The following is a 24978-nucleotide window of genomic DNA, read 5'->3' as shown; positions in this document are numbered from 1 at the left end:
TGTATGTTTTTTTGGAACCCAGATTGGTTTCGATGTAGTAGATTGTTGGTGGACAGGAAACTGCTAATTTGGTAGTTCAATAATTTTAAAAAAATGTTCATCAACGGGGACAAAATTGAGATAGGCCGGTAGTTATTTGGATCATCTTTAGGGCCCCCTTTGTGAAGTGGACGAACATAGGAATGTTTCCATTCTAGAGGTACCGATGCTTCTTTGATGGACAGGTTGAAATTATGGGCTATAGGTTTGTATATTAGGTGACCAACAGTTAGCAGAGCAAAGACAGGATACTATCTGCTCCGGTAGAGGAGGACCCTTTGAGGAAGGACGGTTGTTTCGTGGATCAGCTGGAAACTAAATTCGTTTAATGTTTGGACAGGGGTGTAGGAAATTGCATGAGCAGGGATGACTCCCAATACATTATCAAAAAGGTCACTAGCGTCAGAAAAATTAAGGTTAAAATTGTCGACTATTTTTTGGGGCTCTGAAAAATAGTCCCCATTTTGGTTAAGTGCAATGGGAAGATTATCTGTGTTAGATGCCTTTTCGATACATTTTACTGTTTTCCAGAAGATCCTAGCATTGCCACGTGATTCCAGGAGAGTGGAGGAAAAGTAAGTATTTTTTGCATGCCTTATTTTTTTGACACATCTATTCCTTAAAATCCTGTACTCTAGCCAGTCATTGACCAAATCACTTTTTCTGAGCACATGCCCAAGCCTTGTCCCTAGTTTTCATGAGCTTAGTCATCAAAGGATCAAACCATGGTGGGCGGTTGCCTTTAATTTTAAGCATGTTTGTCAAGAATTTGAAGTAACGTGTACCTGAAGGTCTCCCAATCCGTAGTCAGCTTGGGGATATCGCAGACCTTGTCAATATCACAGTGAAGCACATCACTAGTAAATGCCTGTACGCTGAAGTGTCTCATGGATTTCAAGGCCCTCGGGCCACTTGCGGCCCCTGGTGGCCTTCAGTGACGTCTCTGACGTGCGGGCCCCCCAACAATACACAAGTGAAAACACCCCGCCCCCCCCTCGCCATCCTCGTGCTGCTGCCAAACCCCCCAACGGTTTCAAATGTGTGGCGGCCCTCACACATTGATGATGTCTTATCGGCGAAAGTGGTGCCCCCCACCCCCTCTAAAAATTAGTGAGCAACACTGCCGCAGATGAACAGGAAGAATAGGTGAGCGGATATTCGTTTCTGTTTTCTTTTTCGTCGGAACCTACATCGTCCAAAGGGATGAGGATCAGGAGTCGTGGTCGACTGGGTTCGCGGATAGGAATCCTCGGGCGTTATTTCACTATGAGCGTCGGAGTTGAGCAGCGGGTCTCCGCCGCTCTCGCTGCAAGTGAGGTGGTGGTGGTGGTGGTGGTAGTGGGGGGGGAATGCGTGCGTCATGCAGTGTGGGAGGGGTGGCAGGGCGTCTCCTCGTGCCTGTGGGAAGGGCGGCGAGCCGACGGCCTCACACTGACGGCACACACAACAGTCGTGACAGAGTTTGCAGGCAGGCAGGCAGGCAACAAGTTGTGTGTCTGTGTGCGTGTAAGTGAGACATTGCTCTTTTCCGCAAGTGTTTTTTGTTGTTGTTGCAAACACGGCCTGTGCCGTGGAGTCACATTCATCCTTCGTTACATCTCCTCTCTCCATCCATTCATCTCTTTCCCCCCCTCCTCCTCCCTTCCCTGCATCTCTCTCTCTCTCCCGCTCTCTGCCTGCCCTCCCTACTACCATTGCTCATTGCCGGCAACACAACTTGCGTGCGAGTGAGAGAGAGAGCGGGAAGTGAGTAAGGGGGCTTGCACATTCTCAGGGGCGTGCGCGCGTTGAAGTACAGGGTCGGTGCACGAAGCGGCTTTGGCACACCGAAGTCGAGAAAGGAGGCGAACGTGGGATTTGACAAGAGGACTATGGCGGAGCAAGAGGATTTGGAGTTTGGCAAGGCGGACTTTGTGCTGCTGGATAACATCACCACGGAAGACTTCTTGGCCAACATGAAGCTCAGGTGAGCGAGTGAAAGAGATGGTGTCATTGACACGACTTGTACCTATTCTACACATACGCCCAGGTGGTACGACCCCAGCAGTGAGTTAAGAGTTGGATGATGCGCACGCTGGGAGCGTTGCGAATTATTTGCCCGCAATGAAGTTGCAAACAACAACAATAATAATACAGGTGTACGGCTCCTGTTTGTCAATCCGCTGCTGGAGGTTATTGATGGCTGTTTGGCCATACTTCACCGGACTGGTCAGTACGGATTAGTGCAGGGTGGGTGGGAGGGTGGTGATTCGGTCGGATCAGTTCTGATATAACACTGATGTTAGCCGGGACTAAGAATGGAACTCAGTCATCCCTTCCCCTCCCCATGTGTGCAGTACAGTTCCCGTATTAGCCGACCCCATGGCGAGTTTATAGAATGCATGAACTTGATAGACTTTATGTGTGTTTGTGAGATACGTGGTTTCTACGTGCAACTTTAGACCGCATTTGATACATCATCACTTGCTTGCAACGTACGCGTTAGAATCACAAGTTGTCAGCCCCTTGATAGATCCACTGCTGAGTGAAGATCTCCCATGTGGGTCATGAGCGCTCACGAACGACTGCTCAAATTGAGTACAGTACCACTTTGTGGTGGTTGTCATATGAGACAACTAGTTCCCGGCCACAGTAATGTGGAATTACCCCCCTCCCCCCACCGCCTTTAGAGCAAATAGCGATTGAGGGTTATCGGTGCTCCTTTTGGGTATGGAACAGACGCTTGGATTTGTTTCGTGAATGCGTCCGAATGGGTTGGGTAACGCCTAGGTAGCCTCGGGGAGCTGACGAAGAAGTGATGCACGGTTAAAGTGCTTATTTGAGCCCGTGGTAGGGTAAGGGGGAGCGGTGGCGCTGTGGTTAGCGCGCTGTGTGATACGTATAACCCACGGGCACCCCCGTTGGATTCCTGGCCTCGGCGTTAACCGACGGCAAGTGACATCGCAAACTAGTCTTTAACCCCCCCCCATCCCTCTCCATCCCGCCCCCCACCTCCATAAACCTGCACTGAGCAGTCGTGGTGAAGGCAATGGTAAAACGCAGCCCTCATAAACAATAGGGCATGGGAGAGAAGAGGGGGGGGTAGTTACGGGCGAAGTGGCATCATTCAGCAGTAGAGTGACAAAGGGCTGGAAACGTTTTAAGGATTATATATATGTTAAAGTTTTCCACCGTGGATGTGGTGGATACAGTACTGGAAACGAGGTAGGTGGGTAGAGCGGGTCGGGTTGGGGTCGTCCCGCCCTTGTGACTGGTTGTGGGTGTGTGCGCGTGCAATTAGGGTTTTTATTTGTAATGTTGCAGGTGTGTGTGTGCGCGTGTGACTTCTGTGTGTGCATGCGCCGTTGCGTTGTCATCACCACATTAGCCAGGCTCCGTTGCATACAGGTGTCGCATTTAAGCTGGACATCTGAATAGATCATGAAGAGTTGGCATAAACCGATGGTTCCTGGGTTATTTTGTTTGTCAATCAATGACCTACCATTACTTGGATCGGAAACACTGCCATTAAACGAAGAAAACGGAACAACTGAATATTAGGGGGTGGGGGGGGTGATCGTTGTGGTGGAGTCATTGCCAAATAATACGGAACAAAAACTGAAATTTGTGCAAGGAAGCATGAAGAGAGAAGGCATGCTGGGGATGTCACTGGTGGGACGGAACGAGGAAGGACGCGCGTTGGAGAATACGCGCCGCTTCAATATATTTCAAATTGTTGAGTTAAGGTTTGGTCAGGACGCGTTGCTACAAGTTTATGATTAGCCGACGGTCAAGAATAATGAAACTATAAAAAAATATATAAAAAAATGTTTTACCAGGTAAGGCCCACTGAGTTATGCATCTCTTTTTCAGAAGCGACCTGGCCATGCATGATAGCCCAACGAAATGGCTTATCATCGTGTGGAAATGTATAGCAGCCGAATACTCTAAACGCGTGACGTTGTTTTTAAATGTCGAGGGGAAAACACCAGAGGACCTGGAGAAAAATCCACGCCACCACGGAGAGAGAGACGCAAACTCAACATTTACAACAAGCGTCAGGGTCGGGGTCGAACCCACGACCTCCTGTATACCAGGCCAGGTAGTTAACATTTTGCCACCGCGGCCAAGGCATGGAATTAGATAGAGTTATGAAATCGGCTCGTTCGCAGATGCTAGGTGGATTGTTGCAGGTTCTAGGATTGATCATGGCTGACGATGATTGTATTGAATTGGGATCTAACTTTTGAGTAACTTTCATGAACCAAACTCATTTGGTGATGAATAAAACATGCGTATTATTACTAGTATTGTTGTCGTCATCAATGCCTGTTGTAAAATGCAAAGGTGGGTGCGTTGTAAAATGAAAAGATATAAAGTCCAGGTCGTGTATGGGGACACACCTTTATGTGTGGCAACACCAGTGGTGAATCGAAAAGTTTGATTTAAAATGTGTCTGCAAAGCCGGTGCAGGTGTTGACTTCAAAAACACATGTGTGATCCCGCCCCCCTATTCCAGTGACAACTTTAGCCCGAACGCACATGATAAAATGTAGAGATTTAGCCCTGCAATTTCTTGTTCAAATCGCTGCTGGCGATAGAGTCACCGCTAGAGAGTACTAGAGAGGGCTTCCTTGAGAGGGCATTGGCCTACTACAGTATTCTATGCTGGCCAAAGGTCTGGGAAGAGGTGGCAGTACCCGTACTTTACCCCACCACAAGCGACCAGCCGATCGAATTGACTGTTTTACATATTTTTTTACCGCTGGGTGGACAGAGGCGGGAGGATTCCAGGCACTTTGCCCCTTTGTTGCAACCACCAGGCCAGGAGATTGTCCCTGCGACCTCTGGATTGCAAGGTCCAGTTTGCTGAGTGTTAAACACCACGGCAGCGTGGCTTGCACGCTACTGTAGTCAACTCACAATATGCCTTCGTAGCAGCGGAACGATGGCGCTTAAGGTCTAGTGTTGTCATTGCCAGCGGTGTTGCGCTCATTTTGTGTTACTCTTCTAAACCCGTTGTGAATTGTGGTCCAAACAGGAATTTTGTTTTGTGATAGTGATCGTGCCAGGCAAGCATTTTTTTGGCTGATGTGTGTAGGTGGGATGCGTGGGTGGGTGAGGTGGAGTGGGGTGGGTGTGGGTGCCTGGGAAGCGAGGGGTTGGGAGCATTTCTAAAGTTGATGTGATGGGCTGGACCACTGTGGGGGTAGGGGAAGAACTTCACATGGTACAGAGCGTACAGAACAGTGACATCCTTGGCCATCGATGAAAGCAAGTCTGATTTCAGAATGTCAGCAAGCTGCAGGAGGACAGGAGCCAGTGAGAAACTGCACCTAAGTCCAGCATTTGATTTGTATTTCTCTCACCTCAATAACGTGTCTCCACAGCGTAGAACATCACCACGCAGTAACTATCAACATTATGGATGGAATGGTAGCTCGTGCTATGAAATCTCCCAATCTGAGTTTGATACCCAGCCACGGGTAATATCAATGATATGTGAGCATGTGAACCGATTCTGGGCCGCGAGCCTTCACCAACCTTCTCTGACCAGGGTGTCAAAGTACTGTATGGTCCAACAAGCACCCATGACTTCTATGGAGTGGCACTCATCCAGCGGTGTATTGGCAAAGGGCTATACATTATAAATAGTAATAATGAGAATATCAATCCGTGCTATACTGCACATGGGCAATGTGCTCCCATGCAATACGTATCACGCCTACACGAATGAGGACAGCACGCTTGCTGCGAAAGTGAGAGTAGGTTTGGCAATCGTACCAAAGGATGCCACCCGGTTTTCTGTACCCGCTCGACCCTGTTAGCATGTGCTTGGAAAATGCTCTAGCGGTATTTTAAAACCTTGTTTTTACATTATTGGGCCAAAGAAGTATGGGTGATTAATCTGAAACAATTAGCACAGTACACTGGTTTGAAATATAATTGACACCTTTAGATATAATATTAGTGTACAGCCCTTTGTCAATCCACGACTGGATGAAGGTTCCCCCATGCTGTGTGAGACATGGGGGTTATTTGACCATACTTCATCACGCTGGTCAGTGTGGGTTACTGAAGACGGGGGCTCAGGACCGGTTTAGATACCACTGATGTCAGTAATGGCAGGCAATCTAACTCAGCAAGATTCACGGTGTAGTGTGTGAACCGCTGTGCCGCCACTTTCTCCAATGCTTAAACGGCACCGCATTGAAAAGCCCCGTTAATTTCTCCCGCACTGTTTCACAAAATGTAATATCATATTCATTGTCTTTCTAGGGGCTAATGCTGTTCATTACCATCCCCGACTCCTGCACCGACCTGGCCGCTGTCTTGTTTGCGTCGGCTTGGGGAGCCCTTCATGCAGCAGTTGATAGGTCGTAGCAGATGAGGATGATCCAACACAGTATTATGAATACTTTAGCTTGGTATGGCTATATCAGTGTATTATTTGTACAATTCGCAGATATATACAAATAGTGTACTCTATGAAAGTAGATTATATTTTTTACACTCGTTGCTACATATTCATCTCCGTTTCTATTATTAGAATGTCAGCACTGTATTCTAATAATATGATTCTAATAATTTCAACCGCTCTAATGCGCACTGATGGCTACTTTATTGAGGGCGATATGGGCACATAAAATGAAGATTTATTGAGAATTCAAGGGTTGGCTGGTAACATATTTCCAAACTGTCTAAAATAGGCAGCATCTCTTAATATTGGCGTATGCTTGCAGGTTATTAATTTATGTGTTTGTGCTATCAACATTAAGTCCTTAGCGGTTGTTTGACCATATCTCATCAGTGGTGTAGGGGGTTTCTGGACGGGTGGTAGGAGATATCACTGCAACCCTCCCAACGCTGATGTTGACCTTGGCCAGGGAACAAACTCAGGTTACTGGGTTCGTATCAAGGTGCACTAAAGACTGCACCACCGCCTCTTCACCCCTTTACATGTGTATGATTAAGACTCAATGGACTTGTCAGCACCTTGTCCATTTATTATAAACACAAAATGACCTCTGAGGACACCAAAGAAGAAAATGCATCTGTTGTCCTACTGCACCGTGAATGTGTAAACAAAGAGTGCACCGATGTAATCATCCACAGTCGATTTGCACAACAACACCGTTTCAATGGACCAGTGTTGCATGGATCCTTGTCGCAAGTGAATCCCCTGCATGCAGAGTGGGGGGGAGCACTTAGCCAATGCACAGGAATTAACTGAGCTTATAGCCGACCCTCCTCCAAACCCAAAAAGACCCAATGACATGACCGCCAATATAGACGACAGTCTATTATAAGTATGGTGAAAAAAATCCCATGAGCAGCATGGAGAGGGGAAAGCCCCAACTTCGTGGGCTGAGATTGAGAATGCCTGTTTAAAAAGGCAAACATTTATTCTTACTATATGGACCAGAGGGCAGTGCAGCAATATCTAATTGAAATATGGTGAAATATGGCCATATAACACCCACGACACCCGCACGGCATGGGGAAGCCCCCCCCCCCCCCGTACCGTGTAGCCAACCGTGCTAATCAGAGGTGCCGGGAACAACGCTAACTTACAAAACCATATACACCATGGTTTTGTGTCTTAAGCCAAGACTCGAGTTGAATTCTCATTTGGCTGGCTTTTTAACTTGAAAGGGCACGAAGCAAAACACTTAGTGGGTTTAACTTTCGAATAAATTGAAAATAAATTTCCATAATCATCTTCACGTCAGATTAGACAAGACTCCACCTTCAGTCGTGTACTCTACTATATGTTAAAATTGCCCAGAACGTTTATATGCTGTCATAGACTTTAGTTGTGGCTGTATATTTTATGATTTGCAAACATGAGCATTTTATGTTGCTCACCACACATCCTGCTCTGATGCACACTGCGTCTGTCTGCTCGTCGATATTGAGGATGTTTAGTGACAAATGACCCAGAGCTCAACCTTTTCCCAGCCCAAATTGCATTCATTACCTTGGAGGCCTTCCAAGAGCACTCTCTTTCTCCCCGTCGAATGTCAGTCAATTTCCATTGCAACAAGTGCTGTTTAATGACTGCCAGACTAATTTGAGCCTCGACATGACATCATCATCAGCCACGATTTGTACATTGCTGTATGAAGGCCTCTGCAAAGATCAAACACATCACAATTTCATGTGTTTTAATCAAGTACCTACAAATGAACCGCTTAAGTCACTGCATCTCCACAGTAGATGTCCTCTCGGCTGTGTATCCCTGCCTTGGCTGCCAGTCCCATCATTCGTCTCGACCATTGTCCATCATCTGTTCTCGCGACATGTTCTCCCCAAACCCATTTACATTTCCTTCAGTCGATATGACGTAGCTAACTTTCGTACGTCAACTAATCAACGGGTTCCTCCCGTCTCTCAGTGTATCAGAATCTTTATTTAGACGGCTGGAGGAATCCGATGAGCTATGAATCTCTTTTTCACAGATGTCCAGTATGAGTGGGTCACCAAGTGTAATTCCAAGCGAGCACCTTTCCATGCTCCCCTGCACACTTTTCGGCACATTTGTAACGGGACAATAATAATTTCAACCTGTAACGCTCTCAGTATTCGCTCACTCTCGAAGGGGGAGAGAGCGACTCGGGCACGAGGAACCACAGACGAGCCGCGAAGCACCCACGTGGTGAGCTGGCACCAACAATTTTCCCGAGTTCTACATCCTACGATACAGCTTGCTCTTCTGTGCAAGACGAGAGACAACTGCTGATTGTCACAGGTAGGCAGAGGGATGATTTGCAGGACGGTGACTCTTCTTCACCCCCCCTTGCGATTCGATGAATTGTCGCGATCCTGAGTCGCGGTTTTATTTAAGAATCAGTTATATTTAACATTGACTCTGAGGTTGCCTAACTTGTGTGGAGCAAGCTGACGCTACAAGCTACTAAATGTATTCCGCCCATATCCTATCTCGTCAAATAGCCAAAGTGATTTCCTGCTCAAATTATCGTTGAGGTGGTACTCATCTCCTCTTTAGAGCCATGAGCCAGTGATTTAAATTCCACATTCTTATGGCTGGGGGCGAGTCTATCCAAAGGAAAAAAAAACACTCTTGACTTTCCCAAAAAGTGTTACTTGTTTGATGGACACTGGAGGGATGATGAGTGAACCCCCAACCAGGATTTGAACTCGCAATTCCGTGACCCTGAACCACTCTGCCGTTGAGCCACCTGGCCGGATCTACAAGGCGTAATTTTGTTTCAACGTTTGTGCTCAGATTAAAATGCCACGGGTTTAGTAAAACAACGATGAACCCCATCGAGGACAGTGGAAATTAAGCTCTCTGTTCCAACAAACCCAACCCCTCGATTTCTCAAGTTGGTGTCACCTGTCCTGATGTGGCATCTGACAGTGATTTTGCACATTGTTAAGGGGGTGAAGGGGCACCTTGAAGGTCACGTGTCATTTTTAACAGGGAGGCCCAAATGGAGCAGCAATCAACTGTTAAAGTATTACATGTTGTGCCTGAAGTCTGCAAAAGAGTATCAAGTCTCAAGTTTATTTTGTTTAACCAGGTGAGGATACGAGACCGGGATGGGTCCCATTGCAAAAAAGTGATCTGGTTCACCAAAACGACAAAAGCAAAGAAATAAAGTACAGTCTAGCAGTGAAGCAAAGAGTGCAGCAGAGGAAAAACAACGGCGTTGATGCACGAGAAAACAAACATACTGCACTAACATAAATTGATGTTAAATTAGCATTTCCCATTTGTCGTAAGTTAGCTTGGGTAGATTATTTTTAGGCTGATCAAAGTACAATTAGGTTAGTACCAGGGTGACTATTGTACGAATATGTAAACAGACCAGGATAATAATAAAAAAACAGACAAGGCTATATAAAGGAGGGAGGGGGGGTAAGGACTTTTAACAATTTTATTTTAAGGGGGAAACTGCTACATCTGTCCCATGCGCTGGGCACATCGCTGGCAGCTGCCAGTGAAGGTGATTGCGGCACATGGCTGCAGATTCCTGCAGCACGCGCATCGCCATATGGTTTGTGTCACAGCGAAGAATGTTATCTTTCTCTTCTGCTCTTAGTACAGTAGCATTGCCAGTGCGGTCGTTCATAGCGCAGCTATCGGCAGGCCTTGGATTGCTTCCATGATGTGGTGCTTGGACCACCAGCCACAGTGGAAGGTATATTGTATGTGGCGTACCAGCTGTGGAAATTATTTCCATCACTGACCTAGACTGACCTGACTGAAATTAAGCCCTGGGTACCAGGCTTTGAGGATGCTGCTCTTGTATAATGGATAGCACACTGGGCTTGCAATCCAGAGGTCACCTGTTCCATTCAGTCTCCTGGCACAATAATTTAAATGATGGTGCAAGTTTCTTACATGTATGTATGTATGCTGAACTTATTTCGCAATGTAGCCAACCGTCCTCATCGGAGATGCGAAAAGCCACCTTCCGCCACTGCACCCAGCGAAAAGCCACCTTCCGCCACTGTGCACCCAGCGAAAAGCCACCTCCCGCTACTGTGCACCCAGCGAAAAGCCACCTTCCGCCACTGTGCACCCAGCGAAAACCCACCTTCCGCCACTGTGCACCCAGCGAAAAGCCACCTCCCGCTACTGTGCACCCAGCGAAAAGCCACCTTCCGCCACTGTGCACCCAGCGAAAAGCCACCTTCCGCCACTGTGCACCCAGCGAAAAGCCACCTCCCGCCACTGTGCACCCAGCGAAAAGCCACCTCCCGCCACTGTGCACCCAGCGAAAAGCCACCTTCCGCCACTGTGCACCCAGCGAAAAGCCACCTCCCGCCACTGTGCACCCAGCGAAAAGCCACCTTCCGCCACTGTGCACCCAGCGAAAAGCCACCTTCCGCCACTGTGCACCCAGCGGTAACAAATGGGTGCTCCACAGCCGGTTCATCGGCAGGTGTGATGTGGTGGGGGTGAAGTGTGGGTACTCCCACCTCTTCCAAGACGTGTTGGCCCAGCGCGAAGAGTAGGTCAAATGCCCCTTCATTGGAGCTGTCCAGAGCCTACTCGAGTGGGAAAAAGTTATTTAAGGCTCTGCACTTTTACCAGACTTTTACCCGTGCTGTTTGTTCGCTGAGTTTGTCTCAGGTACCGAGCTGTGCTGATATTTTTCATGATGTGATGAACTTGCCATAGTACTCCTCTAATCTGTGAAAAACTTCCAGATAATTGGATGAATGCAGCGCTTGCGGAGACCACTTCTGAGTGACCCTAATCTATGAATAAATCCGCACGGTAGGATAAGTTTGCTACGTGACTCCACTTTTGCCGCGGAAAAATATCGTGCAAAACTTGCAGTTCGATTCGGGGCCCACGGATACTAAGAATGGTGGGTAACAGGGTTACGGATAATAAGCGGTTCACTGTCGTGCACTACGTGCAACGCTGATGGATTTAACGCTTGGGAACTGAGAGATGGGATTTCTTAAAACAGCAGCTGCTGTGAGATTTTGTTTAAATGTGGATGTAGTTTTATTTGCTCCTTGTGTCAAGTGAACGATGAAACGTAATTTAAAGCTGTTTAAACTTACTGAAGAACTCAAAAGAGTTGGCCTTCCCACCGGACCAGAACAACATCGCAGCGAAATTATGGAAAACTGAAACAAAACAGTGGACAAAATAAACCAAGGAAAAAAAGACACAGTATAAGTATTGTATTGCTTCCAGGACTGCACACTAGATTCGTGACTTGCACCAGCTGGCAGGACACACAACTGTGCCGGCAAACAGTAAACTAACATGATACAGAGTGCAGTTGGTATTAAGAGCTTGCAAACTATTCTGAGACTTTACGGTAAGTAGCTGGATTAGAAAAAAATCATGCACATTTCTAAACCTCCCATGGCACTCCATTTCGTCTTGGAAGTGGGCTGCGATTGGCAGGTCCGATTATCCACGTTAATCGGTGAATATTACTCCTGTTTTCCTCGTTGCAATCCGCGGATAGCACAGATATTTGGATGAATGTGCCACTACTTCTGAGTGGATAAGCATGGATATGATACATTTGTTGCCACTCTTGGTCACTCCTTATCTGCACAATGGTAGATTGCTTCCGGGATGCGGATAATAGGAAGACAGATAAGAGGAGTTAGTGTTGCTGTAGATCGATTGAACCAGTGAGCAGTGAACTATGCTGTGATCAATCTGTGGTCCCACAATCACATCGAGGTTTCACGTTTTTGAGTAGTTTTTTAACTTTTATTTTTGTTTTTATCTATGCACAGTGGACCAGGTTCACAAATATCGATGATACTGCCGAATAGCATTGCCCAGCAGATGTTCCCGCTTGTTGGTGATGGATCGAGGCATTGGCAAGTTTCTGCCGAAATTCGGACAAACAGGAACATTTACCAACGCGTGAATTTCCTCCTACACTGCATATAGTATCATGGTGTTTAAATGAAGATTTTGAAATTGTAGTTACGATATTGTTATTTTAATAATTCCAGCTTTTTGTCAGTCTTCTGATTGTCGAAGGCGTCTTCACGCTGTCAATTGTTGGGGTTGTTTGACCATACTTCACCACGCTGCGAATTGCGGCTTGGTGAGGGGGGATGGGGAGGCCGGGAAAGGTTCAGATATCACCGCCGTGGATGTCAGTTTTGGCCTTGCATCGCACCTCCGATTAGGATAGTTGGCTATGTGCAGTGCGAAGTTCAAAATATGTACGGTACACATGTATTCTTGGTTCTTTCGGTAAAGTCACGTAGAAGGGAAACAATAAAATAATAAAAATATAAAAGAATAAAATTCTCACGACGTTTCGACTGCAACACAAGCAATCATCATCAGGTGTGAAACCCTCTCTCTATCTCTCTTTATTCCCTTTCAATCCATTCCCATTATTACACGGCGTTCTGCAAATTCCAAAAATGCCATGTGAAATGTCGTCAAGCACGTCACGTTAACGCTTAAACTAAAGGCGATGCAAAGCGTTGATGTTCAACAGCCACTCGACTCGGTAAATGTTACAAAAAGTTTTTATTACCAGGTAAGGTCAACTGAGCTATATTACTCTTTTCAGAAGTGACCTGGCCACAATTTAATGCTAAACAAAGTGGCTTATCACGTGGTAATATACGACAGCTAAATACTCTAAAAGCATATTCTTGGTTCTTTTGGTAAAGTCACTTAGAAGGGAAATAATAAAATAATACAATTCTTGCTGTGGTTTTCACACCTGATGATGATTGCTTGTGTTGCAATCGAAACGTGAGAATTTTATTGTTTTATTTTTATTATTTTATTATTTCCCTTCTACGTGACTTTTCCCGAAAGATCCAAGAATATGAATCCCTGCAGTCACGAAAGCTTTTAAGGTACACATGTACTTGGGTCACCAGGTTCATAGCACAATTCCTGCCCCCCCCCGCCTCCCTGCGTCCACTTTAATTGTATCCATTATTAAATTATAAACTGAATAGATCTGCAGTCCATTAAACAAACTGAGTGGGTGTTAATTTAGTTGCATGCTGGTGGAGATGAGATGATTTTATTAGGATCTGGACACTAACCACATTTATGATACACAATAAAAAAAAATTGCTGTGCACGCGACCCCTTTCATGTTCACCTCCACACCAAGAGTGTCCCTCTTCCGTTATACAGAATTTTAAAATATGGCTGAGACATTAATGTTCCTATTTAGTCACCGCATGCATTCGAATTGAAATGCAGTACTGTGCAGTAGATGCCTTTAAAATAAACTATTGAACTATTTTTTAAAATTTTATTTTACCAGGTAAGGCCCACTGAACTATATAACTCGTTTTTAGAAGCGACCTGGCCACAAATGATAGTTCAACGAAGTGGCTTATCACGTGGACATTTATCGCAGCCAAATACTCGACGCACATGTTTTTACATGTGGAGGGTAAAACTGGAGGACCCGGAGAAATGTTCACGCAACCACGGGGAGAACATGTCAACTCGAAATATACAGCAGGCGGCAGAGTTGTAATCGAACCCATGGATCTCCTGCATACCAGGCGAGGCAGTTAACATCTCACCACCGTGGAACTTTATGAACCCACAAAAGCCTCACTGAGTATAAGGACACCTTGTTCGTGAGGGTCCCGCTACATTGGGACGTTTGACCTTTTCAACTACTGAGTGGCTTTCACGTGGAAGAAGACTGGAGCACCTGGAGAAAACTCGAACACACATGAAGCAGTGGTACGCAAAGCTCCACACAGATAAGAGTCAATAATCCATTGGTGTGCTGCCATGTCGTGACCACCTCACCATCGATGTACCCAAGTCCACAGCACCTGGCATTCTCAAACAGTCATTACGGCACCAACAAGTGCTCAACTTTACATAATTTCCAAGATCTGAAGAGGTGAGGCACATTCTGGGTGATATGGTCGGTCATAGTGCATTGTTTATAGATGCATAATTATAATCAGCCGACTTGGCTGTTCACAGCCCGTGTCAAGTCCGTTTGGCCCCAGGGTTTGAGAAGTGAGTCCAACGTTTCTATCTTCGTTCCAGTGCTGACATATTTTCTTACGAATACAATCCGCCCGCGTTGCACAGGTAGTCCGGAAGATGTGGCAAGTGGGTGTGCAGCAAGCAACACAGACCTCCCCTGAGTATGCGCAGTTTTAAGGGGTAGAGGGAGAGAGAGGGATATACGTGCATCGCTGTTGCACACTGCGGAATAAATCCAGATACCAGCGCTCGATTCCCACCCACGGCTGATCCAACCCTGCGTAGCCTCCGAGTGGCGAGTTATTTTATTCGTGAAAAACACTGATGTTGACCAAACGAGAAACATTTGTCTTTTGGTAGCCATGCGTAGAAAAATAAGTGAAAGCGTGATTATCCTTTTATAGGGTGTGTGCTTGCATAGCGTGTTATTCCGGTTTCTCCATGGGGCTGACCTGCCCATGCTTTTGTGCTGTGGATCTTGTGACCATAAACACAGGCAGCCCACACGTACCTTTGACATCCTCTTTCACCAGGCATGTAAGCATCCACACACTCTGTGATTTAATGGATTGCCCTAATGCGGTGTGTCAGGATTACAATGAGGAAAGATCGCATCCTGGAATTCCCTTCCCACAGTCACCTGCGCTGTTGTCCCCCTGCATCTGTTTCAGTCCGGGCTCAAAACCTTCCTGTTTCCCCTCTGCCTATGACTGACTGGCTGACTGACTGCCTCCGTCTATAAGATGAACGTCCAATGTTCTTGAACAACATCTAGAGATGCAGTCACATTTGGATGCTATCTAGTGTATGGTAAATACATATTGTATTGTAAACGATTCAATTGGAATTTGGTTGTCTCTTTTCTATTATCTGTCTCATATGTCCTGACCTTGATGCACTACCGCATTATTTTGATCGACATAAAGGGGATGCAGTTTAGTTCAAGTTGTAAATATAGTACTGTACAGGTCTGATGCACGCGACCCGAGGCGCGTTTTGTGAGCGTGGGGATTGACTTTAAACACTCGGTCGAAGAATTGTGACATGTCTCGCTGTCACATCCCACTCAAACAACACCTCCCGTACGCACCAAGAACAGCATACAGACAAATCACCACAATTGCTTTTCGCCGCTTAACTGCCCCGTAATCATTGTGTTACACCACTGAAAAATAAAAGACTGTGAATACAATGCTCTATGTGTGGTTTACCAAGAATAAGGAAATCTGCGAAGAGCCAGCCATGACCGCGGGTCGCGGTTTGATACCTGACGGTCATTTATTATTTTTTTTTTTAGTGTAAAGCAGGACAAGTGAGCCACTCTTTTTTTTACTATTTATTTTACCAGGTAAAGCCCACAAAGCTACAGAACTTTTTTTCAGAAGCGACCTTGCCACAAATGATAGCTCAACGAAGCGGCTTACCGTGTGGAAATCTATAGCAGCATGTTTCTAAATGTGGAGGGAAAAAAAAAACAGAGGATCCGGAGAAAAATCTACGGAGACAACATGCAAACTCCAAATATACATGCGTCAGGGTCGGGATAGACCCCACGACTTCGTGTATACCAGGTGAGGTAGTTAACATCTCGTTAAACGCGGCGCCACTTCACTGCCACGATTCACACGAATCATTTGTGAGTTCAATTGCTAGCCACGGCTAACATCAGTGACGAGTTGATCATTTAACAAATCCTGGGTGTCCCCCTTCACGAACCCGAACTGACCAACGTCGTGAAGTGTGGTCAAACAATCTCCACGACTGATACGGCGTGGGGAGGCCATCAGCAGCGGATTGACTAAAGAGGCTGTGAATGAATAAATGTTAACGTAATCATAGTCTACCTTTGCTGTGCCCCCCCCCCCCCAAAAGCTTTCGAGAGAAGTTGTCTATTGCGTTCACCGCCACAGCTGCCCACCTGCATAGCAGGCGTCGCGGGTGGGGAAGTAATAAAAATTGTCACGTGGGACAAAATGAAGATACTCGGCACAATACAAAAGTTTCCCGAGTACGTTTGAACGTGATTTAAGCAGGGCGACGCGGTGGCTAGATGTTAACTCTCTCGCCTGGTATACAGGAGGTCGTGGGTTCGTTTTCGACCCTGACGTCTGTATGTTTGGAGTTTGCATGGCTCTCCCTGTGGTGGCGTCAGTTTTTCCTCCAGTTTTTCCCTCCGCATTTAGAATCAACATGCGTTTTAGAGTATTTGGCTGCTATACATTTCCACGTGATAAGCCACTTCGTTGGGCTATCATTTGTGATAGCCAGGTCGCTTCTGGAAAAAAGAGCTACATAGCTCAGTGGGCCTTACCTGGTAAAATAAATAGTTTAGTTTTTAGTTTAAACCATTTGTGTTTATTATACTCATAAAAGTTATTCACCCTCTTTTAATTTCCAACAATTTGGGGGGAAGGGCTTGAGAGAGGAGATGATGGGAAAGGGAGGGGGGGGGGCTGCCCACGGAATCTTAAAGGGTGAGGCAGTGCAGATGTCATCGCGCTGAAGCATTGCAGTCATCCGCAGGAGGCGTGAATGATTGATTGCAATTGCTTCACGCCGGCAGGGAGACCGCGATGAGGTGTCTTCACTGCTGTACGTGATGTTAACACTGGAATGTCTATTCTTTGCGTCTCTCCGTAAAGCCACGTAGATAGAAAAATAATAAAAAAAATATCACGACGTTTCAATCGCAACACAAGCAATCGTCATCAGGTGAAACAATATAGCGGGAGAGCTGCTGAGGCAGGATGTTATAAAGGTTTGAGATGGGTGTAACCCAAGGGTCATAAGCGAAGTGGGCGGGGCTAGAGATGACATTTGCATAATTAGACCTCCTTTGCCAGTTCCAAAATGTAATAATAGGGTTTTTCTGTTGCCAGAAAAAAGGGAAAAAGGTATTGTGGTTAATGCAGACATGAATCCTTGTAAAAAGGTTTCAGTTTTGTTGCCAGAAAAAAGGGGAAAACCCCTATTATTATATTTTAGTACTGGCAAAGGAGGTATAATGATGTATATGCTCACCCCGATCCCTCATTGCTTTGATAGTGCATTGTCTTTGAGCTGTGTAACGCCTTTTGGCGTCATCTGGTCGAGCACCAATTGGGTCGAGGCTCAAAAGAAAGCCGTCCCTTGGTGTGGACCAATCAGTTTCAAGGACAATGCATATATTATCATAGTATCTTTTTTTGTTTGCATTTTGACTGTAGGTATTGTTGTTAATGCGGACATGAATCCTTGTAAAAAGGTTTCAGTTTTGTTGCCAGAAAAAAGGGGAAAAACCCTATTATATGACATTTGCATGTCAATGTAAGATCGGAGAGCTGAGCTACCTCCACGATGACGAAGCTGCGGAGGTGACCATTGTATTGTGAGAGATTAGCATGTCAATGTAAGAAAAACTATAATTTCCTATCTACGTGGCTTTACCGAAAGACCCAAAGAATATGAATTCCTGTAGTCACGAAAGCTTTAAGTCAAGAATGAAATGCCTTTAAGGGGCCGTCCATATATGACGTCACGCACCTAGGGGGCGGGGTCAGACATTTGTGACGATGTGTGACATGGGGGGGGGGTTGAGAAATGTGACGTCACATCAAAATGCGCAATTTTAAATAAATATAGACAACACGTTCTACTTAATTAAATATACTTTTTAATCAATGTTTTCTCCTACAACATCAGAGTGCAGCGCCAAATTAAATAAGCCCTACAATGGCAATAGAATAAAGCGATTTGAAGCATGTTTTACATATTTTTTTTTGGGGGGGGGGTACAGCTTTGTGACGTCATTTATGGACGGCCCCTAAGAGGGGGCTGGGTGGTATTGCTTCGCTGTACCTGGCGGCAAGCCGCGCAAGAGTAACGCTCTGCGCACGTGATATACTTTCCACGGTGGCGCGTGTCGTGATGATGGGACGTTGGGTGCCGTGCCAATGTTAGACAACATGCGTGTTGCCTTTATTTATTAATATACGGTACGCGTGTCGTCAATGAACGTGGCCCTATGTGGTATTCACATCCGTTTCGTGAAAATAATTACTATTAAAATTAGTTTTTTTATGTATACGCCCACGTACCAGATTAGCTTCTAAATTTTGATTTAAAGCTTTCGTGACTGCAGTAATTCATATTCTTAGTTTTTTCGGTAAAGTCACGTTGAAGAGAAACAACAAAATAACAAAATATATATAAAACAATAAAAAAATTCTCACGACGTTTCGACCATAACTCAAACGGTCATCATCAGGTGTGTCGGTTTGCATAAATTTATTTTGAAAACGGCATATTTATTTATTTATATATATAAAAAAATAACGTTTGCGTCACGCGCAACGATTGGCAGTTTGCCCAGGACTAGTCCATCTATTTTTTGAAAAGAGGAGGGGGGAGACGAAATTTGTTTTTATGTATGCTGTCTGAAAGCCACTGTAAGCGTGAACAATCAATCAAGAACTGAAATGATTTATCAAATCTTTCCAATGATTGCTAAGATAGAATCCATCTTCTCGGTTGAAATTGTCTCTGTGCTTGTATATGTGGATAGCCTCATGAACGAATCTCTCATGGAAGCCAGATGGCTTACAAAGAACCTCCGTCTTGGAAAAGTCAATGGCATGTGAGCCTACTGAATTAGAACAATGATCTGCTACGGCCGAGGTGTTGGTCCTACCGTGTTTAAGGTCTGCTTTATGTTCACGAATGCGGTCCGAGATATGGCGTTTGGTTTCTCCAATGTAACTACTACCACAGAGGCAACTTAGTTTGTAGACACCAGGGTATTGTATGTCCGGAATCACATCTTTTACAGACGGAACCAGATCACGGATTTTATGTAATGTGTTGAAACGGACCTGGATCTTGTGTTTATTCAAGATTTTGGAGATCTTTTTTGTGATCCCAGCAATGTAGGGTAAAGTGATGGTTTTGAAAGGCTCCTCAAGAGGGTTCTTCTTCATGGTTTGAGTGATAGCTTTGCGGATTGTATAGTCGGAGTAACCATTAGCCCTAAGAGCTTGGTGTACGTGCTTGAGTTCACTGCTTATGTGTTCCTGGTCGGATATGCATTGGGCTCTATGATACAGAGTCTTGATGAGAGAATTCTTCTGTGATGGATGGTGGTGGGAATCCGGTTTCAGATAAGCATCCGTATGGGTAGCTTTCCTGTAGACAGAGTGGCTCATTGAACCATCAGGTCTCTTTTTAATTAGGACATCCAAAAAAGGTATCTTGCCATCTATTTCGACTTCCATGGTAAATCTGATGGCTGGGTGTATGGAATTGATGTGGTCGAAGAATTGGTCTAGAGCAGGCCGGCCATGTGGCCAGATGACAAAAGTGTCATCCACGTACCTCTTCCATAAGGTTGGGCGCAGAGTGGCAGTCTGGATGGCGTCAGTCTCAAATTTCTCCATGAAAATGTTAGCTATAACTGGAGAAAGGGGGGAGCCCATTGGGGTGCCCTCAGTTTGTTTGTAGAAAGTTCCATTCCAAGTGAAGTATGTATTGGTTAAACAGTGTCTCACCAGGGGGGGTACCTCAGTGTTTAGTCCTTGATGAACCAAGTCTTCAATGATTGCAATGGTGTCAGGTACAGGAACCTTGGTGAATAAGGAAACTACATCAAAACTGACAAGCAGGTCGTCTGGGGACAGGGAAATACCCTTGATTGTTGATACCAGGTGAGTAGAATTTTGTACCGCAGAGGTGGTTTTTCCAGTGAAAGGACGCAGGATTTCAGACAAAAAACGAGCTAGTTGTGATTCCGGACATACAATACCCTGGTGTCTACAAACTAAGTTGCCTCTGTGGTAGTAGTTACATTGGAGAAACCAAACGCCATATCTCGGACCGCATTCGTGAACATAAAGCAGACCTTAAACACGGTAGGACCAACACCTCGGCCGTAGCAGATCATTGTTCTAATTCAGTAGGCTCACATGCCATTGACTTTTCCAAGACGGAGGTTCTTTGTAAGCCATCTGGCTTCCATGAGAGATTCGTTCATGAGGCTATCCACATATACAAGTACAGAGACAATTTCAACCGAGAAGATGGATTCTATCTTAGCAATCATTGGAAAGATTTGATAAATCATTTCAGTTCTTGATTGATTGTTCACGCTTACAGTGGCTTTCAGACAGCATACATAAAAACAAATTTCGTCTCCCCCCTCCTCTTTTCAAAAAATAGATGGACTAGTCCTGGGCAAACTGCCAATCGTTGCGCGTGACGCAAACGTTATTTTTTTATATATATATAAATAAATATGCCGTTTTCAAAATAAATTTATGCAAACCGACACACCTGATGATGACCGTTTGAGTTATGGTCGAAACGTCGTGAGAATTTTTTATTGTTTTATATATATTTTGTTATTTTGTTGTTTCTCTTCAACGTGACTTTACCGAAAAAACTAAGAATACAGATTAGCTTCGTTCACGTTGTGATAAGACGCGGCTTCACTCTTAAATGCATTCCTAATGCCGTCAATGGCTTAGGAATGTGTGATCTCATTGTATGGTTGGCCAGGCACTGTGCGAAAGAAGTTACACAAAGGTGCGTTGTCTCGCCCAACTATCTTCGATATCATCTGCCGTGCTCAGTTCACTGCTAGATGAAGGCCTTAAATCGTCGCCACCTCTAACCACTTGCGCACGAGCGCGATTTAATTGCTTCGTCCCCTCTGTTCGCGTGCATTCGGACACGTTAAGTTATTTTATACCGTAGGTAGAATTTACATTTTTACAGGTGCCGTTGACAAACATGAAAAAAAACACACATTTTGACATTGCTTTTCGTTTGTTCAGTGGCCAGGGTGGGGTTAAGGAGATGCTATCATCCCTTGCCTGGTAGGCAGGAGGTCGCAAGGTCTATCCCGGATCCTGACGTCGATGTCTGTTATATATTTGGAGGCCTGAGTGTTCTCCCCGTCCCCTACACGTGGATTTCTCCCTCCGGAGTTTTGCCCTCCCCATTCAGACACGCACGTTTCCATTATTTGGCTGCTTATTGAAAATTTCCCAGGCGCGACAAATGATATCAGCCACTTCGATGAGACATTCACGTGTGACCAGCTCGCCTCTGTAAAAATAAAAGAACTCGCGAAAACCTGCGCGGGCTTTTTTGTTTGTTTGTTTTAAAACTCGGCACGCTACGGCAAAAATAAAATACTTCAGTGTGCATGGCTACGCTGCTTCAGCACACTTCAGCAAGCAGCATCACCACCACCGCTCGTTGTTGGCGCAAGACCCCGGGTGGCTCCAGTTTAATTCCTGGCCACGGCGAACATCGGGGCCTGTGTTGGTTTGTGGGGCATTGCCGCTGTGGACTCGTCCCCCACCCCTCCGTGAATCAACCCTCTTCCTCTCTTCCTGTTTAACAAAAAAAAAACACACCCGTGGTGGTGGTGGCGGCGGCGGCGGCGGCGGCATTCCTCGCATTTTCTCTGCACCACGTTCCCCGCCTTGCTCCCAACTCGTATCCCTCCCCAAAAAGGCCGGCGCCCAACGCCAGAGAGATCTACATTACAGGTGGAGGATTTGCTGCTCGTTATTGATGCCCATCCTTTCCCGGGGGGCGGAGGGGGGTGGGGTTTTGTGTGTGCGTTTGGCTGAAATTTGAAACCCGCTCCATTTTCGCCAGTTAATGGGGTCCGTCAGATATTTACAACAACAACAAAAAACAACGCTCTTATTTTCTTACTTCCCCCTCTTCCGTCTTTGCGATTACAGTTCGCGGTGCGTGGGTGGGTGCAGACACGGACGTGCGTGCGTGCGTGTGGTGTGTGGAACGAGTTCGCTCACTGTACGTGTGTGTGTGTGCCCACAACGGCACAGGATGTCGTGACTGGGTTCGGAGCTCTGGTTGCAGTGTTGGGGAGGGGAGGGGAAATGCCACTGCCGGGGAGGCCAACGCAAGTGCACTGCCAAGCCAAGCCAAAATTGTTGTCCGGCAGCAGCCCCTGCCGTCAAATACAATTTGTAACTGTGCCTGTTCATCAGGAATCGCATCACGACATCGGTGTTATTGTAATGTCAAGCTAATTGTGGTTAGATTTGTCCCCGGGGTCTGCTTTGCAGTACAGGTAGTAAACTTTCCAATCCTACCAATTTATACCATTTGGTTCGCGCACTGATATGCAAGCAATTAATGCTCATTGATCATGTCCATCCAAAAATTTTACTAATGCAGTTTTTTTTTAATTGAAATTCGGAATGTGGTTATATAACTAAAACATATCATGGGCAACCTACAAATTAAATTGGTAGCATTTTTGGGAAGTAACTACTAGTGGGGATGTCAGAGTAGAAAAATTGAGACACACTTCGCACAATCTGCATGGACACAATTACACAAGACTGTCTTCTCACAGCTCAAATGTATATGCCACTTAACCAGAGTTCATCGGCTTGCGACGGCATTCCAAGAGAGGTCTGGAATTCTAATTTCCCTGATGCAGGTGTGGTCGCTACAATGAATGGAACGAGTGATAATGTGCTCACACAAAGCAGTTGTTTAATCGTCATACACCACATGCTGTGTTTTCGTCCCTAAAACCCGTTGGACAAACCCAGTTGACCGATTGCATCGGTCCCAATGGTCTCAGGACAAAGCCAGGTAAGGTGTGGTCCGAAGATTCAACAATTGCTTTTGTGTGAGCATATTATTTACGCGCTCAGGTGATTGAATTGCACTGGAGGATACACCTCACCCGGGGCTCTTTAAGGGTTCCCGAGCTCGGAATGCTCTCACGAAAAAATCCTTGTCAACTGGAAAACCCCAAAATCGCGACCATATTTTACATTGGCGAGGGGCGAACGTTCCGCCCCTTTTCACCGGCAAAAACAGCAGCCTGGCGATTCTCTCTTAACGCTGCGACCACCCTCCTTCCCCTGACCTCAATTGTCCCCTGGGAAATGGAAGTGTGTTCGTGTAATTTCTTTAACATGCTGTGTCCAGCGTGGCTTGCTACTGGGCTTGAAATAAATCATTTGCCACCCCCAAACCCACCCTTCCTCGCCCAACTTCTGGATTAAATATATATTTTCACGAGTCAGGGTTTCCTCGTCGATCTAGTATTTTGATTACATTGTGGTGCATTGTATGTTGAACCTCTTTCGCACCGTACGTAGCCAACCATGCTAATCGGAGGTGCGATTAGAGCACCTCCAAAGGCTGAAAGGGGGTCACGTGATTTAGCTGCATGCGGCACATCTACTACACGCTCAGTCCTTTTGTCACTGTTGCCAGATGAGGGCCGCGTTGGTCATTGCAGGTTCATGAAGGTTGGAGGGCGTAGACGTGGTAGCACATAGGTACAGCGCAATGGTGGATTTTGTAGCCTTGCCCTCTATTGCCCACCACCTCACCGCACGGTCGATAACAGCCTGTGTATAATAGCCAAGTGGTATCCAGGTTCAATCTCGCTTAACTCTCCGAGGTGTGACGAGGTGTAATTCAACATGGGCGATTTGAATAAAGCCGTACGACGTGTACGGTTCGAATCGTCGATTCTCAAACACACACACGATACGATGCAAGTGGCATGCGTTTACAAATCTATTTTGATCGATGCATGGTTGTACAACAATTAACTACCACTTGGGTGTGAACATAACGTGGTTTTAGTGTTGTGAAGAAATGCTATTTGCTGCGTCGGTGCATGCCAACGTCATCTCTCCTTTCAAACAGAGTGGAGTTGTAAGAGAAACATTTAGATCTGGATTATTCAGTTGGGGAAGTAGGCATAGCAAAAATATCGCCCCCTTGCTTGAAACTACATCACTGCAGACTACGTCTGAGGAACATCGCGCCTTCTTGATAGCCTTAAACCCTTGCCCTAACCCTTTAATCTCGACGCATCACCCCATACATATGGTTCTGATGGTGCCTCAAGATATGCCATTATGAGAAACAAATTCCTCCAGCTAGTCGGTATCCTTCGAGCACGCTTCGCGGAAGATTGCATCAGAGTTCTCTGCCTTACGCGCGGTCACATTTGCATCTCACGAACCTTGCTTGTAGGCAAGTGGCGTTTTTAAAGGCATGGAGAATTATGAAACACCCATTAACCTGTCAGCCACCCAATATACGGGGGATGCAATGTTCCCCCTGGTTCCGTTAAGAGTTCTGCAACAACTGCAGAGGGCGTAGGGCTGCCTGTGACCGACTCTCGTCACATCTCAGAAAGAAGTAGGGGTAAGCCTCGGGTGGTGCTTGGATATGTGGCCACCTCGCACACACAGGTTGTGACAGGACCGCGGGGCTACGCTTTGTGCAATGGAGGGTGGCGCAGTACAATCAATTGCTGTGCTGTACATCTATGCTCCCTGCCTTCATCGACTCCCACTGACCGGCGTGGTGCAGTGTGGTCAAATATTGCCCCCCCCCCCCACTCATAACCTGCATGGTGTAGGGAGGCGTCGTCCAGCGGAGGCTGACAACAAGATGATGTACTGTACTCTACATTCACGGTGTCGTGTAGCACGCCATCCTCGCATAATTTC

General features: G+C 46.0%; 1 protein-coding gene across 1 annotated transcript in view; it reads left to right on the top strand.

Annotated features, from left to right (window-relative positions):
• Positions 1-1424: 1424 nt before the first annotated feature.
• MYO1D (myosin ID) overlaps positions 1425-24978 on the top strand; it is a 147041-nt gene continuing 123487 nt past the window's right edge. The window contains exon 1 of the mRNA XM_032966166.2: positions 1425-2005. Coding sequence (XP_032822057.1) covers positions 1911-2005 — 95 coding nt within the window. The 5' untranslated portion in view covers positions 1425-1910. The remainder of the gene's footprint in view (positions 2006-24978) is intronic.

The sequence above is a fragment of the Petromyzon marinus genome, chromosome 2 (assembly GCF_048934315.1).
Source record: "Petromyzon marinus isolate PM22_M1 ecotype Great Lakes invasive population chromosome 2, UKy_Petmar_22M1.pri1.0, whole genome shotgun sequence".
Classification (NCBI taxonomy): Eukaryota; Metazoa; Chordata; class Hyperoartia; order Petromyzontiformes; family Petromyzontidae; genus Petromyzon; species Petromyzon marinus.
Note: the sequence above shows the minus strand (reverse complement) of the source record. Positions and strands in the feature narration are given on the sequence as shown.